The following is a 20,383-nucleotide window of genomic DNA, read 5'->3' as shown; positions in this document are numbered from 1 at the left end:
CGGAACACCATGAAAAACTAAATGTTGCAAAACAAAAGCTACAAAAGAGTATTTGGGCTTAAGTTGATGTAAAGCACATGAATCTTACTTCGTTTTTTGATTTAGGGAAAACAACTTACTTTTGTGAATTCAATAAACTTGAAAATCACAGTTTGTCATCTGTCTAAAATTAATCTTCTACTCTCAGTCAAAGTTGAACATATCCTTAGTATCCTACGTCTGAAGTCATGACGTAATGACATTAACTTTTCTCCAGATACACAGATACACAGTACGATTGCAGTTCAACATTTTCTTTGAGCATGAACTGCAGACGAGATTTTCTTTTTTGAACAGTGGTTGTGTAAAGTACTTACAAGTGGTTAGTATCTCACTTTCATTAGACATAATTTAGAGCTATCTCAGTTTGGAGAGTCAGGAAGGATGTCTGACAGGGAGCCAAGCTAAACCTAACGGCTACTTCAATCAATCAATCAATCAATCTTTATTTATATAGCGCATTTCATACCACAGGCAACTCAATGTGCTTATGTACTTAAGCAAATTTTTCACAATCTAAAACAATTCAGATCTCAAATGTCATAGCAGTTTGAACTCTATATTCTGTACAGTTAGATGGCATCATTCTAGCAACAAACTGTCTGTATAATACAAGCTGGGCAGCAACACGATTTTTTGCAGGCCAGATGCTTTGTGGTTAAGAAAACTGAAAAGTGAATGTAAACATCCATGTTACGCTTAATTATGAGGTTTGAACTGTTTCATGCCTTAAGCATGAAAAACTCATGGCTTTTCTAATCAGGAATATTCCCTGATTCTCCAATCTAGTAGGTTGCTGACTAAAAACATGAAGTATTCATAAATGCTCACAACCCCATTTAAAGAGAAAAGGAATCCCTTTTGAAGTTTAAAAAGAAACGGCCCAGCTTCTTTCTGTGAATGCATACTCTTTTGTGCAAAACTGTTTAAGGAATTGTAATGTTTTCACAATAAAATGTTAGTTTAATTTTTGCAATGGAAATTTCCTTTTAGCGAAGTTGAATTTCTAATCACCAAGTAAGTATTGTAGCACCCCAGAGGGTTCTGCCAGATCCTGTTTCCCAGCATGCTTTGCTAATTGCAGTTTAATTTGCGCTGCTGCTATTTAAATTTATGTTAAAAATGTGTGTCGTTTTTAAATGTGTGATTTTCTGTTTGGTCTGATCTTTTGTTGTCGCCAGTTTATGCACTTTAGTTTGTGACACACTTACTTAAGTTTGTGTGTGAAAGTGACCAACCCTGCATGATCATTAATATTTGAAGTTTTTTTGCTAATACTATTAGGGTCTTGCTCAATGAACCTATTGTTTGTCATAGCATTTCACTCTCATTTAAAGAACCAAAGTAACACACTAAAATGTTCACATGGATTGCTGTTCCGGAAGCTATATCATTAAGTATGATGTGACTATTTATTTACTTTTGGATACATAAAATATTTAATTTGGAATAACTTGAAAGTTGTACATTGACTTTCAATAACACTGAGTCACAGGAATTGAAATTCTTGTTTTGAAAGAAACTAAATGATTTGCGTAAGTCCAACTTAAAATTGTCGCAGAAAACAAATTAATAAATTAACTTGGATAAACTTAATTCAGTCACTTGTTACCAATTGATACATGTTAAGTTCAATATATTCAAGATAAATTCAAGGTCAGATACAGAACAGAAAGCAAGAAAAGGTAGAAAAGTTAAATTAACTAAGAACACAGAACCAGAAGAATAAATGATCAACTATGAAAAAACACTTGAAACTCAAAAGACAAAAACAATGGAAACACAAACGAAACCACTGATCGTAAAAATACAAAACTACTAGAAAAACTCAAAATACAGAAAAAAACAGGACGCAAACCACAGATCATGATAATATGATGGTTATACAAAGTTTTGCTGTCATATCTGTTTATTTATTTATACAAAATAAAAAAGCTAAACAAACATCCACAAGTGTGGTGATTATATCATTTTTGCCCCATATGAATGCATGCGTGAGTGAATGTGGATTGTTTTGTAAAAGACTGGGAAACATGACTAGAGCACCATATAAATACAGCACATTCACCCTTACCATGTAGTAGTATTCAAAAACAACACCCTCCTTTTAATTGGTGGATGGCCCTCTCTACCTCCTGAGTCACAGCAGTGCAATCACTTACTCAATTCACTGTATGAAGAAGAATACATAAAACCACATGTGTCTGATTGTCATTGTCAGGCATTACTGGCATTTTTCTCAATATGTGTATTGTGTGGTAATCTAACTGGTGCCACAGCAGGATGGCAGTGACTAAAGCTAGGCATACACTGTGCGATTTTTCAATCGCGGCATTCAGCTGCTGCTCATACTGTACGAGTGAATCGCAAGGGTTAAAACGTCACAGCTCACGATTCCTGTTCTCACACTGTACGACCCGATGGTCTGATGCGATCTGGCTGCTCACACTGCACGACACGTCGGACTCGGTCGCCGGTCGCTGCCATGCTGTTCTGTTGTCTTCTTCTTCTTCTGTTGACAATTTTCTCTTCCGTACCTATGTTTGCGCATGCGTAGTGTGACAGGATGAGGTAAATCGGCTCGTGCAACTGCTTCAACTGTGCGAGAGCCTCACGAGGGGCGACCAGGATTTCAAACAAGTTTGATTTTTATCCGATCGATCGGGAGGTGGTCGGGAGGGCTTAATCGCTTATCGTTACCCCATGTATACTACACGATGCGAGACGCACGATTGAGCCAAAACTCAGCCCGATCTCCAAAATAGTCGCACGAGTGAAAATCTTGTCGACATCGGGCCAAAAATCGCACAGTGTATGCCCAGCTTTACTCTTTTCATTGGTCCTCTGTCCTGCCAGGATGCAGTAGAGAGGATGTTTATTGTTCTCCAAAACAGAATATAATTTCCTCCTCATCCGTTGCTCCTCCACAGCACTGAGAGTGTCCAGCCTTCTACCTACAACAGAACTGGCCTTTTTCACCAGTTTGTCCAGGCGCCTACAGTTTGTGTCTGTAGTGCAACTTCCCCAGCAAACAACAGCATAGAACAATGCACTCTCAATGAGAGTGTGATAAAACATGCACATCATATCAATGTAGACATTGAAGACCCTGAGACGGCTCTGGCCCCAAATGCTTCTATGTTGGCAGACCACTCAAGTTTATTATCCAGGTATTTGCAGGTCTGAACACTCTCTATCTCCCCTCCATCAATGCAGAATGCAGTTATTTTTGGTCCAGCCATTGAATGACTCCACAAGGTCCCTGTACTCCCTCTCATGTCCACCTCGTACACATGCTACAACAGCCGTATCATCAGAATACTTCTGTATGTGGCAGGACTCCGAGTTGTACCTGAAGTCCGATGTGTACAGTTAGAAAAGATAAGGAGCCAAAACAGTACCCTGTTTAGCCCCAGCACCGCATTCCAGTGTTCCAGAAACACATCTCCCCATCCTGACATACTGTGGTCTGGCTGTCAGATCGTCTATAATCCACGATGTCAGGGAGGGGGCCACACCCATATCTAGAAGTTTGTCTTTCAGGAGGCCGTATGGTGTTGAAGGCACTGCAGAAGTCAAATAACATGATTCTCACATATGAACCAGGCACATCCAGATAAGCATATGCCCGATGCAGCATGTACAGAGTCACATCTTCCACTCCTATGTGTTTCTGGTAGGCAAACTGGAAGGGATCAAGAGCCTCAGCAACCTGCAATCTCATGCGACTAATAAGGATTCTCTCCAAGGTCTTCATGATATGAGATGTCAAAGCCACCGGTCTGCAGTCATTCAGCTCTACCAGTTGGCCTAATTTATGATTATGAGACAAGAAGTTTTCCACAGCAACAGGACTTTTTCCATCTGAAGGCTCATATTGAAGAGCCTCTGAAGAGGGACTGCTAGTTGACCAGCACAGTCCCTCAGAAGCCTTGGACAGACTCCATCTGGGCCTGCAGCCCTCCCTGACTGAAGTGTCCTGAGCTCAGCTCCAACCTCCTCAATAGTTAGACACAGAAGTTGTAGCGGAGGGATGGCGACTGGAGTGATGTTACTATCAATTATAGAGATGGGGGTGCAGCTCGACAGAGGAGGGCTAGTGGTGGAGTTGCTACAGATGTGGAGGTGCAGCAGTGCTCAGGAAGCCTGGTGGTGGAAGCTGTTGCAGAGGCGGAGGTGCAGTTGGACTCAGGATGCCTGGTGGTGGAAGCTGCCGCAGAGGTGGAGGTGTAGCTTGGCTCAGGAGGCCTGGCGTGGAGGCTGCCATAGAGGTTGTTATACAGTAAATAAATATATAATATATATGCCATATATTATATGAGATTGAGGCCAAAACATTATATACAGCATTTCATTTTTCTTGATGATATTATGTAGGAAAAAACATCTATAAATGTTGCTCTAATGTGTTCGAGCATGATGCCAGCAGCATATAGATTCGACCTAGTTGGTGAAAAAATGGGGAGGCATGACAAAGGGTGAACGTAATGGCAGCCATTACTCAGAGCTGTCAGCATGTACCCACCTGACTCAGACACCCTGCATCTTCATCTCCGTCTGTCTTTCCATCTCCATCTGTCTTACTGTCCCCTCTGACAGCCTTCACTTACGGATTTTCAGCTTGTCACTGAGGCCAGTCGGGCTTTCCAGTGTTGGAGACTGAGAGAGTATGGTGCATGAAATAAGATGAGTCTTTAGTCATCCATTTTCAGAAAAGGGGTCAGTGCAGCAACTGAAGAAAAATGCTAAAAAAAAAGAGAAAATATAGAAAAATATAACATAAATATGAAACAAAAATGGCTCAAATTAAAAACTCATACAAAAAAATAAAAAACTTTATAAACTATAAGAAAAGTTAAATTTACAAAATTTATATATGTTTCAATGTTGAGCAAAACAAAGCAGTTTGATCTGAGTTTTTGAGTTGTAAAGAGTTGCTGTTTATGGCAGAAAAGATTTCCAGAATTGTCCTCGTGACAGTGAGACCGGGTAAAAGACAAATGGCCCACACTTATATGATGTCTTTTGACCTTGGCTAGGCTTTATAAAGTACTTTACAATGTCTCTCATTCATACACACGCTTATTAAAGTGCTTCTCATCTTGTAGCGCCTTTTATCAAACACATCCACTGAACATATCATAAGTGTCATTTCCAAGAACACTTAGATGATAGGTGCTGGACATCAACACCAGTTGGTAGACAAGGCTGTGACTCAGGTGATAGAGTGGTGGTAGTGAGCTTGTAATTATATACAGTGAAGCAGAAATGCGTTTTCAGTTTGTCACATCACAGAAAATTGTGTTTTTTCTGTTTTAATCATTACAAAATTATTGAAACACTTGTCAAGTATATAAACTTATGTAATCATAAGACAATGAGCAGTCTGCTCTGAGATCATGTGTCAGCTGAAGATGCCGATTGACAGATTTCAGACTTGCTCAAACAAGCTGCACTAGCAAAGGTGATTACTTGTATTAATAAAATTAAACTCCTTAGATGTGAAATCACAAATGCACACAGTGGATATTAAATATTTCAGTCACCTTGCAGCTATGGACTTAGTTGGCAACATTCTTAAAATTGGGTAACTTAGTCTTTTCTGGTGTGGATATATCTTCTGCAAATGACAGGGCTGTCTGTACACCAGCAGAGGAGGGACTGAGTGATACAGGATGAACTGTGGCAGAGGTACATTGGTAATCACAGCTGTCTCTCGTGACAAATAAGGCAGATGTTAGTGATTATCCTCAGCTTTATAACACTGTGTCTCTGCACAAAAAAAGACGTCCTAAGCTTCCACTTACTCATGTAGCCCTCTTAAATCTACAGTGCTGCATTGGCTTTAAAAAAAAAATCCAGCATGTGTTGCTCGCACATGGTGTGTGTTAGTTCAGTAAATACATGCACATGTGGTTCTATTACAACCAAGGGAAATGATTGTTAACATGGCCCTTTAATCCACTCAGCATAAATCTGATTTTCTGAGCTGGTGTGTAGGTAGCCCAACTTTTGCAGGGTCATGTTTCAACTTTGTTCTTCACAGTGTTTGGATGTTTGGAGCTCACCGGTTGGAAGAGATCATATTCATTTTTCACTTTTTTAATAACCCTCTTTGTAGACAAGTTTCTTGTATACAAACATTTCTAGATGTATGTGCATTCAGGAGACAAAACAGCAGTTGGGAGTCATATGATTGTAATTAACTTCTTTAATAAATGTACATTTTCAGAGTTTGTACATTCTTGTTGACTCAAAATGCTGTTTAATATTTCTGTTGTCAGAATATAGACTTGTGAAAAAATGGAAAATGACAATATTTCCGTATGACATTACAATATCTGCAGAAGAGGTTCACAAGGCTCAACATGTAATAACATTCACCAAAAGGAAAACACACTTCCATATTTAATGACAATAGTCCTGACAATAGTCTACCTATGATTAAGCTAAACCTTGGGCCCCTGTCACTCGCTGTCCGCCCAAGCCTGAGAAACCTAGGGGTGACATTTGACAAATCTGTCATTTGACAATCATATTAAATCACTGACGAAAACATGTTTCTTTCATCTGCACAATGTCAGTAAACTCAGGGGTGTGGTCTCCCTTACTGAGATGGAGATACTCATTCATGCCTTCATCTCTTCTCGACTACTGTAATGCACTTTTCTCTTCACTCAACAAAACTGTCCTCCACCGCCTACAGTCCATTCAAAATGCTGCTGCTAGGTTACTTACAAGATCTTTTTAAACTGGCTTTTGGGTAGCCCTCTATCTATTTTATTTTCTTATGTTTTTGTGTGTCTTTCTGTCTTCTGTATATATATATATATATATATATATATATATATACATGTATATTTTTTTTTGCTTTGTTTTTATAACATTGATGCTGCTGTTGATCCTGCACTTTTCTCTGTGAAGCACTTTGTGATTTTATCTGTGAAAAGCACTATACAAATAAATTTTACTTTTACTTACTTAACAACAGCTACTGTACAATGCACCTCAAAAGAATCATTGTCAGGAAAAGTATCAGGATCTAAATTTCTCAACATATTTGATTAAAAATCCCTTTGTCATGATACAAATTACAATTCAATTTATTTATTAATAAATGGTGTGGTCAAAGCTCATAATGTAATCAATTCCAACCACTGTCCCAGACTAACCTAGCAGTCACATTAACTGCATAGCCTGAGTGTCACTGAGTCCGTCCATTCATCCATTATCGATTGCTTATCTGATGGTTGGTCGCAGGGGCAACTGGTCCAGCAGGGTCACCCATCCATCCCTATTCTCTGCAACACTCTTCAGAGTTCTGGGTCTGCTCAGATGTGTCCGGGAAATCTCCAAAGGGAGGCAACCAGGAGGCACGCTAATTGGATGCCTGTAACATCCTCAGCTGACTCTTTTTGATGCAGAGGAGTGGTAAATCTATTCCAACTTGCCACCGGATATGCAAACTCTTAATCCTATCTCTAAGGCTGAGGCCAGACACCCTCCAGGTAACTAATTTTGGCCGCTTGTATCCGCATCTCATTCTGTCCGACATTACCCAAATCTCATCACCGTATTTGACGGCTAGAATGAAGAAGGTCCAGATAATCGAAAACTTTGCCTTTCAGCTCAGCTCCCTCTTTACCACAACAGGCTGGTGGAGTACTCTGCTGACAAAACCCCAATCCATCTATCGTTTCTATAATATCGCTCTAACTTACTCATGATCAAGATCCTGACAAACTTAAACTTCTCAACTTGAGATGAGGATCCATCTCCAACCCGGAAGGTCCACACCACCATTTTCGGGTTGAAATCATGGCCTCAGATTTTGAAAGGCTGTCTTCCATCCTGGCTGCCTCACACTCAGCTGCAAAACATTCCAGTTTGCACTAAAGGTCAATGCTTGAAGAAGCCAACAGAACTACATCATCCATAAAGAGCAGAGACGCAATCCTGAGCTTCCAAACCTTGACATCCTTCTCCCCCAGACTACGCCTTGACATATTTTCCACAAATGCCACAAAAAGGATTGGTGACAAGGGCCACCAGAGTCCAATGTGCACCGTAGACAAGTTCGACTTTCTGTAAATGCTGAGAACTTTTGCTTTGCTTCTACAGAGCCTAATAGTTTGTGACAACAGCTTTGGTACCCTGTACTCCCGCAGTATGAGTATCAGAATACGCTATATAATTTAACTGGATAGTTTCGTAGTTATTTATGGCATCAATATATTGTTGTGTATGTAAATGTACTCATTGTGAGTCTATGTAATGTAGGCTGGAGCCTATCCCAGCGGTCTGAACTGCAAGTCATTTATGGTAAAAATAAATAAATAAATAAAAACTAACTGTATTTATGTTTTAATCATGTAGATCAAAGTAGAACAATGAGAGGTCAGTGTCACTTGGCAGCCGACTTTCTCCTTTTACCGCCTGTCTTTCCTCCTTATAAACATTTGTATTTGCAATCTTTTACAACTTGCACGTCTGACATGCTGGAGAGAGAACAGTCACAAAGCTTTGCAATCTTCAGTTGTAACATGAAGACGCTTCATCCCATTAGATTGTATTTTATCAGCTCTCTGATGACAGCCAACAGTGGGCTGCTATTAGGGCAGACTTAGTACAGGCTCACAGGGCATCTATCACCTAGTTCTCTCCTTTTTCTGTTAAACTCAGTCTCTCTTGATTCTGTTTCCATTCTCTACTTATAGCTTTCTATCTCCAGATTACACAGAAACACAAACAGGTGTAAATTCGCTTGCTTGTTCCTCTCTCACAGGCGGACGTGGATCGCGGCGGGTTTTGTCAATGCTTCCCCGTCTTCACGCATACTTTGGCTTTCCGTCTCTCTCTCCTCTCTCCCACTCTCTCTTACTCCATTTACACACACTCAGGCGCACACACGCTGACTCCAGTCGCAGTCGCTGGGAGCAAAGGAGCCAGGAATAACGCTCAGAGCGGCTCCTTGCGTGCAGCTGAGCAGTATGAGCCGGTCAGCGGTTATTGGCATCGCTGCAAAGCAGGAGGAGGCAGGGTAGGGAGGACATCCAGATACAGAAGGCTTCTAAATTACATGTCTTTCGTTCTCCTTCTGCAACATGCTGTACTTCCAGCTGGTGATAATGGCCGGGACCGTCATGTTGGCCTACTACTTTGAGTATACCGACACCTTCACCGTGCACGTGCAGGGTTTCTTCTGCTACGACACCACCTACACCAAACCTTACCTTGGACCGGAGGAGAGCAGCGCCGTCCCGCCCATCCTCCTGTATGCAGTGGTGGCCGGGCTGCCCACGCTGCTGGTGAGTGACCACCTCACAAGACTTAACCTCTCATGCTTTTCTCTCTAATGTTTAATTTGAAAAAGTATTGGTATCTGGAGTGTTGCTTGTGGACAGTTACCCATTTTAGATCTCATCTACAGTTCTAACATCAACAGTTCTCTTCTGCTACACTGGTAGTATATTCTAGATATGATGATGTTCGAGATTGAATCAAATAAACTCCATCGAAACAGGACTTAGTTTGCATTACTAAGTGTGTAAGATACAATTTGAAAATAATTTTCTTGAAAGAGCTGAGAAAAATTAGTGAGTGTCAGTCTGATGTTAACTGCTGTTTTTGACATTTATATTTAATTTATTCATTCAAATTGCATTTGGCTATATGGATTTTTCTGAGCCCCTTGGATTCAGTTTAAGATACCACTTCCCATTACAATGTGGTTATGTTACATGTGCTAGTTATAGATATGTATCTCTTAAGCTTTATAGTCTTTAAATGCTCTGCCCTCTGCTGTTCTATACAGTGGCTTTATCAGAGCCTTTGCATTTGGAACAACTACCTGCTGCTGCATGATGATATCAGAGTTTGTGTGCCTGAAAGCTGAAATTATGAGCTAAAGAGATATCATCACTTTCTACAACATGTTTTAAGCTCACACTGATATGTAATCTACTGTTCAAATGGGAAAATAACTTCATGCAGCTGTACGACACAACTTCCTTACAACTTATTGGTGTTTAAGTGCCGTTCCGTGATATACAGTCATGCAAATGACCAAGACCGCATCTATGATAATGATTTAACTTGAAATAATTGAGTTTGAAACTTACCTGTTTGTTGACTTGAACTTCCAAAAGGACAGACAATATAATAATTTTTTGCTTGATCAGTTTACTGAGTTATTAGTTGTTGAGCATCTTTTATAGATTATACACTATAGCACTTTCTGATGGGGTTGCTTGCTTTCAGACACAGATCTTCTGCCAGATCTTCCATTATAATCACAGGCTGAAATTCAAAGTGGAGCTGCCCCACTCTCCAGTCCTCAAATGAATCCTTGCGCCGTTGTGTTCCTCTGTTTTTGTGTTTGCTTTGCTGTTTAGGTTATGATTGTGGAACAAGGTTTTGAACTGTGGTCTAAAATGTAGTCTAGCTTGAATATAAACTATAATTATTGCTACTGCAGTAGCTGGTCTGAAGCTGACAGTGCAGGCTTAGCATTTACTCACAGTGGCTCTGCCCTGGCTGTACGTAGGAGTGTCTGTACTCCTCTGTGTCTATTTCAGCTGCTCGCCTGCCTACCTCTCCACAGCCACATGTATGGACACATGCATGCGCACGCACTCACAGCAGTGAAATTACTTTTAACCAGAGTAAGTGTAAATATATCTTTGTTTTCCTGCTGCCTCTGGAGGTAGTCTCTACTTCACAACATGCTATCTTTTGTAAGAATAGAATAAGGGTGTCCTCCTTCTCACTTTTTTCTTTTCACATGAAAGTGTATATGTGCAGAACAGACCTACAGATAGAGTTGTCTGTCCTTGGCAGGGATTTTTTGCAAGTTACGCATATATTAAAGCTTATAGATAGCTTCAATTGAATGAGATGTTGTTAAAGGCATCTTTAATTCAGTCAGTAATTTGACTTTTATATGAGCATAGCTGCAATGAAGCAATACCACTTAGGCAGGAATTAGTTCATACTGATCTATGGTACACTCATTTCAAAATGTAGTAGGAATCTTGTTTGTGGTTTCATACATTTTTCTTTTGGGAAAGAAACAAAAATAACGTGAAAAATAATCGTTTGCGAAAATTCATTTGTGGCTCACAAGCTTTTGCTTATTATTATCTAATACCACCATTGATGAAATCAGAAATGTATTTTTAGAGGTTTGAAATTGTGAAGCAATATATTTGTGCATTTAGCCAATGAACTAAGATTAATGTTTTGTCCTGACACAAAAAAGATCACATAATCTAATGTACAAGCCAATACAATCACTACTTATCCAACAGACTGTAGTGTCTGTAAAAAGAACAAAAATAACTATTTAAAAAGAAAAATACATCCATTTTTTTTACATATTCAGAAAATCTTGACAGTTTTAAAGTATTAAGGAATCTAAAACATGCAGTCAGGGTATTTCAAAAGTGGGTTTAATACCAGAATCAAGATTTGGTAAACTAGTGATAATATATATGTATATATTTATTTTTCAAGAGAGAGAAAATAAATGTACTTGTTCTTTTATTGATTTGGAGTCTTTTAAAATGTTCAGCAACACTTTTTTATTTGCAAATTATTTGTGGGAGTTTTTGGATGCTCTTTACAAATTGCAATCAAATCAAGTTAAAGATAAGCCCACACTGCCATTTGTGCAAGATTGGATGGTAAATCAATCGTGGTATAATACCACTCTGTAATTTTGAAAAACAGAGTGGTGGATATAAGCAGCTGAAGAAAATATCTAGAAAATATCTCTTTTCTTTTTTAGGCTTTTTTTAACAGCGTTCATGCAGTGTTCAGGGCTTATGTGCACTACAGTTATGGTGTAGCTGTTGTCAACTTGAGAAAAACGATCTCTTTTCGCATCCACCTAACAAACTCTGTATTGTGTTCAACAAATCAATGATGGATGAAAGCAGTTGAAAGTATTACTGTTTAGTTCGTCAGAGAACAGGAGCTGATGCTGCAGCTCAAAACGCTTTTAAGCATGTTTTTTCTCGTCTTCGTTTTTCAGTCACTGGGAAAAAAAAGGTGCGGCAGCCAATTATTATACAAAAATCAATAGGGTAGGAATGGGGAAGTTTGGACTGTTACATTATTTTATTAATCAAATAATATAAACTGTCTAATACTTGTGAACAGCTGATCATATGCCAAATTAAATCACAGTTTTTGTGTGTGTTTATCCATTAATGTGACTGTATCAGTTCAGACTGTAGTCTGAATACACCCACACAGGCTATGTTGGACCTAGTAACAGTGTACTGGGTCCACCCAAGTCAGATTGCCATTACAAAATGTTACAGTGAAGCACCAGGGTGCTCATTTAAAAGAAAGATGTGCATCTTTGAAAGTATTTATGGATAGAAGTTGATATATACAAATCTTCAAGAAAATCCATGAAAAAAAAATGGGTTTGTTGGGATGATATGAGAGACCAGACATGATTTTTCTAGGTTGTCTAGCTGATAACATGAACATTCAGTATGCCTACATGAAGTCAGAAAAAAAATGTAATTATGGATATTTAGATACATGTAAACATATTAGCCAGACTGTAATAATAATGAATTTAATTTTTCAGTTGGACTAACACAGCCAGGTAACGTCACAGTATTGATGTTACTGTTAAGTTGTGCTTTAATTTGGAATTAGATGTGGTAATTTAATTTTTTTTTTTTTTATCTTTTTACATAGTCATTCTTTTATCTCCAATATTTTCATTTTAAAATGTACGTTTGACTGAAATTATTTGTCATTTTTTGTCCATCTATAGATGTATTTATTTTTCAATTATCCATTTTTTCCCCTTTGTATATATGAATTTATTATGATGATTCCTTTTTACTTTTCTGTGTCTCCTTTTTACATTTCTAAATGCATTTTTACTTTGTTATGCAAATGAGGGGAGCTCCCTTTCAGAGTGCATCATGGGAGGCCTATTTCACAACATAGCAACACAGGATGCAAGTCTGGATGTAATAATCTTTAAGCCAGTAAAATGACTTATGCTGCATTTTAATGTATAACAATCAGTTTAATGAAATCTTTGAGAGGATCTGTTTCAAACTAATGATACCAAATAACAGTGAGTTACAGGAATACAGTAGTTATATGCTCTACAGTTCTCTTAAATTAACTTATCAACTGAATCTAAACTATATTCTCCATGGTAAGTTAAGTACTGATGTAGAGGAAGATCAATAAAACGTAGATCAATAAATTTGGATATATATGAAGTTATTACAGATTTGTTCCTCAGTTACCTCATTGCAATATTTGTTGTACTTTTCAACTATATTTTTTACTATCATTTCATTCGGGGGCAGCCAAAAAAAAAGACTATACAGTAAAAATATTTCCTGAACAAATACAATTCTCATAACAGGTAATTTTTACCTTCTCTGATGAAGAAATAAATTGAGTAATAATATACATAAATAAATAAACACTATGAGGCAACACTATATTGTCAGTCACATGATTGCATGGAACGTGGTCTGGAATACCTTGTTGCTGTTACTTGTGGTTTCAGGAACACCATTAATTTTTTGAAACATGAAAGTGAAAGGAATTCAGTATCCACAAATTATCACAAAATAACATGGGCAACAGTAAATACATACATTCTCCAGCAATACGTACAAGATTGCTGGAGGATATTTGTATTCCGGTTATCTGATAACAATAAGCCACATGGTTGATATAGTTTAGATCAGCAAATCAATAACCATAAGCTCTGGATGACTTTGTATTGTAAAGGGGAAAAAAAAGGATAACTCTGGCAGTTTTATTAGACATTCTCATCATTTCCCTTCAGCCCAGAGGTGTAGCTTGTGGTTAAGGTCCTTGGCCCTTTAATTTCAGCAAAACATATTAATGTTTGATCTCACATATGCAAATGACCCTTGTCTGTATGAGACACTCTAATTAGCATTCTGTCCATATTTTGGCTGCAGGAGTTTCTAAAATATTGCTGCATAGCACTGTGCTTAAAAAGAGACTGTTGGAGGGAAAAAATTAGAAGCTTAGCTTAGAGCTGAGAGGGGCATGTGCCACTCTTAATCTCTGCATCATAATTTCAGAGTCAGGATTGATCAGTATGAATGAATATCATAGAGTATATATGACAGAGCAAATTGTTTGAAATACTAAATGACCTTGTCTCACCTGACAGGCCAAATTACTTTTGTTCAGGATATGTTTTTGTGGCAGTTGCAAGTATGAAAAAAGCAAGAAGATGAGTCATAAGAAGCGAGAAAATGACTAATAAAATTTAAAAAAATGGTGGACTTCAGTGGAATGATCAGGTGAAAATGATTCATTATTAGACATTTATTTCAAGAGATTCAATCGTTTGGATTGATTATTTAAATGACAGTGCTTATTGAACTTATTTATCACATTGTTAATTTCCAGGTGATTCAGATTGAAGTTCATATATTACCATATTTCACTAATTTAGCTTTTTCCAAAGCAAGTTACTAGTGATGTAACAGAGCAATGAGCTCATTGTAGCCACTGTTCATGTTGCACCTGGATGTTGAGATCTAGTCTATAGAAATTACTAGCCTGACTACATCATACTCACGATTTTAGTCAGAATATGAGTCTGATACCGCTCAATAGAGATTTGAGTATGGGGCGTGTTTCAACCGAACCAGGAGAAAAAATGCCTCTTCGCTCAATTGGATAGACCTACAACCAATCAGAGCAACGTAGTATGTGACGTAGATTAAGCAACACACACTTGTTGAAGGAAAGACGGCAAAAACATCTTTTCTATCGATAAAAGCCTTTATCGCGTTCCTCTGTTCGTCTTTCAAAATGAATGCAATGTGGAGATCCTGTAGAACAGACTCGATGGCAGAATCTACACACCCTAGCTCTCCAGCGGCAGCCATGTTCAGCTCTTTAGTGACGTACTCGATAATGTCCCTGTTGATCATCTGTCCATCATCGTATAAAGCCCGCCCTGGCAATCTGATTGGGTCGACCGATTCTTGGTCGGGCATAATGATTTCCCAACTGAGCAGAGCCAGACCGAACTTCCCGACCAAAACTTTTATGGGCGGGGCTAAGTTCGGCTGGCACCCAGGCTAAGAAATTACAGCCCTAATTCCAAATTCCTAATTCCATTTTTAAGTAGAGTTTTAGAGCTCTTGATCTTAATCAGGTAATTTTTTTTCCCACATTCCCATAACATTTTTGAAAAACACCAGTCTGGCTTCTGGACCAATTACACTATAGAGACAACACTAGTCAAGATTGTGAAAGACCTCAGGCACAATATGGATATAAATAATCCTTCTTCATTATACAATCATTGTAAATATTTTTTTAAAAAAGAAAAAAATCTGAGCTACTTGACTAATTTTGAATTTTCCCCACTGGGGATAAATAAAGTATTTTTCTATTTCTTCTTCTATTACTTAAGTGCAACCTTTGATACAGCTGATGACTCTGTTCTTAATAGACTTTGTACACTGAGTGGCATCTCTGGTACTGTTTTTAATTCGTTTAAAACACACAAATTAGGCCCTTTTTTTAAACAATTTGACACAGGTCTTATTGAGATGTATGAGACAGGCCTATAATTACTTGCACAGTGGCCCTTGTTTGACCCATGCTGAAACAGCTCTGTTGACAGCTCTGTTTGAAGGGGTAGACAGAGGGAGGGTGAGTGCTTAACCTGGCCCTTCTGGTGAGGTCAGTGGCTACTCCATCAATACCAAAAACACTCTTGCTCTTCATATAGACATAGATAGGTATTACTGATCAGAGAGGTAAACTGTTTGGCAGTGTAGTTATAAATCTAGTAAACAATGCTTTCCTATGTGGACCAAGCCAGAGATGGTGCTCAGCATAACTTGTAGTAATGGATGTGCACCACCAATTACTGCGTTGAAACATTTGGTACTTATTAACGTCATTAAACATTGTGGACTTGGAGATCTACAACTTTTTCAGAAATACAAGCATAATGTAATGGTAACACACCAAGAGCGGTACACAGCATTAAATGTGGCTACAAGGCTGAAGTATCCATGCAGCAGTTCAAATTAGAGGAGGATGTTGGATTCTCTAAATGGCTTCAGATGCCTCCTTTATGAACTACTGTAGTTTAGGACAGGGGTTCCCAAACCTTTCCATGCCAAGGCCCCCCAAACAGTATTAGCTTCTGGCCGGGACCCCCTTTGCAAACCACAGACAATGCTACAAAATATGTAAAGAAACATCAACTTTTAGAATGTATTTTCTTTCTTTTATTCACGGACAGTAGCTCGCTGTGTGAATGCAGCCTGACTAAATGCTCTTCTTTATGTCTGAAGAAGTCAGACTCTGCCGGATATTTTTGTATTGTATTGTATGACGCTGAAGTTTCGAAGGTTTTAAACACTCATTTGAGAGGGTCTCCAGACAGAGGACGCATTTCGGGCAATCGTGGCCATTTTTCTGTACGGCTGTAAAGCCAAACTTAATGTATGCTGCATCATACTTTCTGATTTTAGTTAGCCAGTTCTTTTGGTATCTTCCTAGTCAAAAATCTGTTAATTTTGGCTAGCTACCTACACGCTAGCTTGAGGAGCAGAGCAGCTTGAGAACAGGCGCAAACCGCCAGGTCTACGGTGTTTTGACTGGCAGCCAATCAGAAAGACAAGCATGGCAAATAACATTTCGATATGATATATTATTATAAATTGTATTTTACAATACTGATTAAAAAAATGTGACAATTTTTTATGATGTTTAAAAAAATGAAATTCTTTTTTTTTTTTTCTTATCTTTACTCCAATTTTCTGAGGCCCCCCTAGCGCCCCCTGGCTGCCCCCACTTTGAAAACCACTGGTTTAGGAAATGCTTCACATCATGGACAGGAAAGAAAAGGATGGCATCGCACAATTGTTTGTGGTTGTAAGATTCAACTCACACAGTAATTAGAAGGTAAATCAAGTAAATTAATTCACGTTGGGCGAAATATTTCGATTGGCGACGCTGGCGACGCTAGCATGTATGTATTACGCGCAACCAAGCAGTGGTCAGTGCTGTGAGATTCGGACAATGCTTGGGTTGCCAGGAAAACGCTCCCACACACTTATTTATGTCTCGGGAATGCGGGGATACACTTAATTTGGCCTGGGGGTGGCATATCCCTTTAAGGAAAGTTAAGGAAAAGTGTTTAGGAGCCCGATTTTCCAACTAAAGACATTTTCCTTGGTAATTCTACGTGTTCCCCACTGGCATTTTATAACTACTTAAACTGATTATTCTATCTAAAATAATTATGTCTACCAGGTGATTAGTTTTTTCCATGCAATTTAATCATGTTATTTGCTAATTTGAATTTTTCGCAAAGTAGATCTTTTTTTTATGCAAATATACTACTGGCTAAACCTTCCCCTTTAAGAAGATTGCATTCTGGGTAACATGGTCGTAAGATAGTTGTTTTAAGAAGTATCAGGGGTCATTTGACAATACAAAAATGTTAATCAGTCAACAGTGTTGGGAATATTATAGGAATCAGCTTAGTTATCAGCAACTATTGTGCCTATGGACAGTTATTAATGTTCAATAAAATGAAGACACCACCTGTAATTAGTAACTGATAACTAAACAGTTGTATCAGTCTCGAGTGTCTATTGTAAGTGTTCATCTGAACCAGTTATGATGAGCAGACAGTAAAGGATATGAATCTAAGCAATGACCTTCACAACCAGTAGTTATCACTGTATACATACACATACACATACATACAGTCAGCTCTCACTTAAAATACTACAATATAATTTATAAATGCTAGTACAATGATTCTCAATCAATAATACTTTAATCAATAAACACTATTGTCTACTAGGCTACCATATATGTAAAAAATACATACAAGCAACTAACCAATAAAAGACAGTCAACCGTCGGTGTGTGAGCATGTTTGTGTGTGTGTTTACGTGTCTGTGAGAACAAGGTAAGAAGGAAGAAAAGCCATAAAAAATAGAGTTTGTTGCCGTGGAGAGATGAGGTCACATGATAGCAGCCTTAACTGTGTAACGGGAGTGTGAGGACCCAATTGCAGTAACCCAAACCACAGGATCGTTTAATAAAGAGTCTTTATTAATCTCTTCTTGAATGGTCCTTACAGCAAACAAGCAATATATAAGCAGTCCAAAAACAGGCTTAATCCCAGAGTCCCTCGAGATGTCTAACCTCTTGTTTAAGTCCGACAAATTGATGCAATCCGGCAGAGTAGCAGCAGAACTCCACACCAGTAGGGAAAACACAGAGATCGTGGTCAGAGACAAAAGGCTGAATAGTTTAACGGGAGAACGACGGGACAGGTTAGTCAAAGGCAGGCAGCTTTGTGTATAAACTTGTTCACATGTACAAGTGTCAGCACATATGGTACAATAGGATAAACAAACCATAAAAAAGAGAGGGATCTTTAAATCCTTTTCTGTGAACATTCTAGTTAAACTTAACAATTCAACTGTATGGAATTTGTTTTAAGGTACCAGGTCAACACAAATGTTAGTTTGCAAGCAGTATCTAAATATTACTAACACTGATTCAGCAAATCACCTCACAATAGATGTGATCACAACATCGAAGTTAAGGGAAACAATACAATGCAGTGCACCCATGGTATGGTTTAGCTTAGTTGTGTGGATCTAATGGTAACGCTAATGCCCACTGACATGTCACTCTTCCATATTCCAATTCCAGTTCTGGAATATTCCAATTTCATATTCCATTTCCAATTTCGTTCTCACTCCTAGAGGAAAGAGTTGGATGTGGTCCTAAGTCTTTTAAAAGTCCAAAATTTGCTGTTCAATCCTTGTGTGCTCTTTGGAAGAAGGATGTTGGTAACTTCTTTGTTGCTCTTGCGGAGTTAGCACAGATGCTAACTCTGTGTCGTCTCTCTTTGAAGAACTCTCAGCCAGAAGCTCTACACTCTCTGCTGTACTTCTAAAAAGACAGAGTTTTGTCCAGGCCTAATATTGTCAGTAACATAGATATAAATTGATATGAATATATATATAATTATACCTATGTATATAGATATTGATCACTAAAATGAGTAATCTTGAAATATTATGTATTATTGAAAAAACTCGATGCTGCTTCGATGTCAGCGCCTTTTTTGTTGGATACGCCTTGTCTTGGATTACTGATGAAGAATGATGAGTTTTCTGCCAGAGACAGATCTGAAACAATATAAGTGATAGTGTATGAGATGATAGTATAAGAGCGAGGGATGGAAGCAGAGTATGAGAGGAGGCAACAAGTTCAATCTGACCGGAGGAGCAGTTGAATGAATAAGCAGCACAGGTCACCCTGGCTACGTCATCCTGACTTACCCAGCAGGGAAATAGCTCTGCAGTGAGAAATATATGAACAAAGAGACAGAGAGAGGGCAGGGAGGAACTTAAGGGACTAAATAAGTGGCACATTTGTCACTGTGACACTGTCAGTTTGTGTTATAGCTGATGAGAAATGGCCTGTGGCTGTCACAAAGCTTTTTTGAAACATGCATTTGTTGTTATGCTCAATAATATAAGTGGGACTTTGGTTTCTAACGTGTATGATCAAAAGTTGTAATATACAGGTCATAAAAATAAGGGCATTCAATTAGGAATTATGTTATAATAACAGAGTAATTATAGTGGTAAAGGGGAACTGGTGCTTTTGCTTAACAACACCTGCCGTTACATAGACAATCGGTTCCATCTCTTCTAAATAATCAACCAAATTGGACATTTTATCCGAGACAACATTGTAGGGACCGATGGTAGCTATGGCTTTAGAGTCATGTATGCATACAGTTTGTTATAATAAATAATTAAAGGTTTTCGTCAAGTAATAGCATAATAGAGGACAGAATTTTCATGCTGGCAGTACTAATATACTTATATCTACTTAGTTCTGTTGAGTTTTGAGATATCTCATGGGAAGTGTATTACAACAAAACAGTTGGTTGATTCCTTCAAACCATTAACCTGCTCCACATGAGCTCCACTGCATGGTTTTCTTTGCCTCTCTTCTTAAACTAGGGCTGCAGCAAACAATTTAGGTACTTCAGTTTTTTATAGACTATTCAATAGATTTCTCGAGTAATTGGATATGTTCTTTACTAGACTCCATTACAACAAACAAGCCTGCTTATTTAGCTACATTAAAATGCTAACGTGAAACGTTACCTTGTGTGCGTTATAGACTGGATGAGTCACTAGGTGCTTTCCACATCCACATAATATTTTTCTGTGTCTCTGAGCTCCAGCATCTTTTCTCAGTTGTTTCCAATAAGGAGCGAGCAATCGTTTGAAGAGCT

At 38.4% G+C, this 20,383-nt stretch overlaps 1 protein-coding gene across 2 annotated transcripts in view; it reads left to right on the top strand.

The window, feature by feature from the left end:
* The window catches only part of plppr5b (phospholipid phosphatase related 5b), a 115,323-nt gene that overhangs the window by 29,477 nt on the left and 65,463 nt on the right, over positions 1–20,383 (top strand). The window contains exon 2 of one of the 2 annotated variants that reach the window (XM_075452563.1): positions 9,159–9,347. In XM_075452563.1, the coding sequence (XP_075308678.1) occupies positions 9,159–9,347 (189 nt within the window). Of the gene's footprint in view, positions 1–8,950; positions 9,348–20,383 lie in introns of those variants that run through there. The other variant, XM_075452564.1, reaches the window with a different exon arrangement.

Source organism: Odontesthes bonariensis, chromosome 20 (assembly GCF_027942865.1).
Source record: "Odontesthes bonariensis isolate fOdoBon6 chromosome 20, fOdoBon6.hap1, whole genome shotgun sequence".
NCBI classification, from domain to species: Eukaryota; Metazoa; Chordata; class Actinopteri; order Atheriniformes; family Atherinopsidae; genus Odontesthes; species Odontesthes bonariensis.
This window is presented reverse-complemented; position numbering and strand designations above follow the sequence as displayed.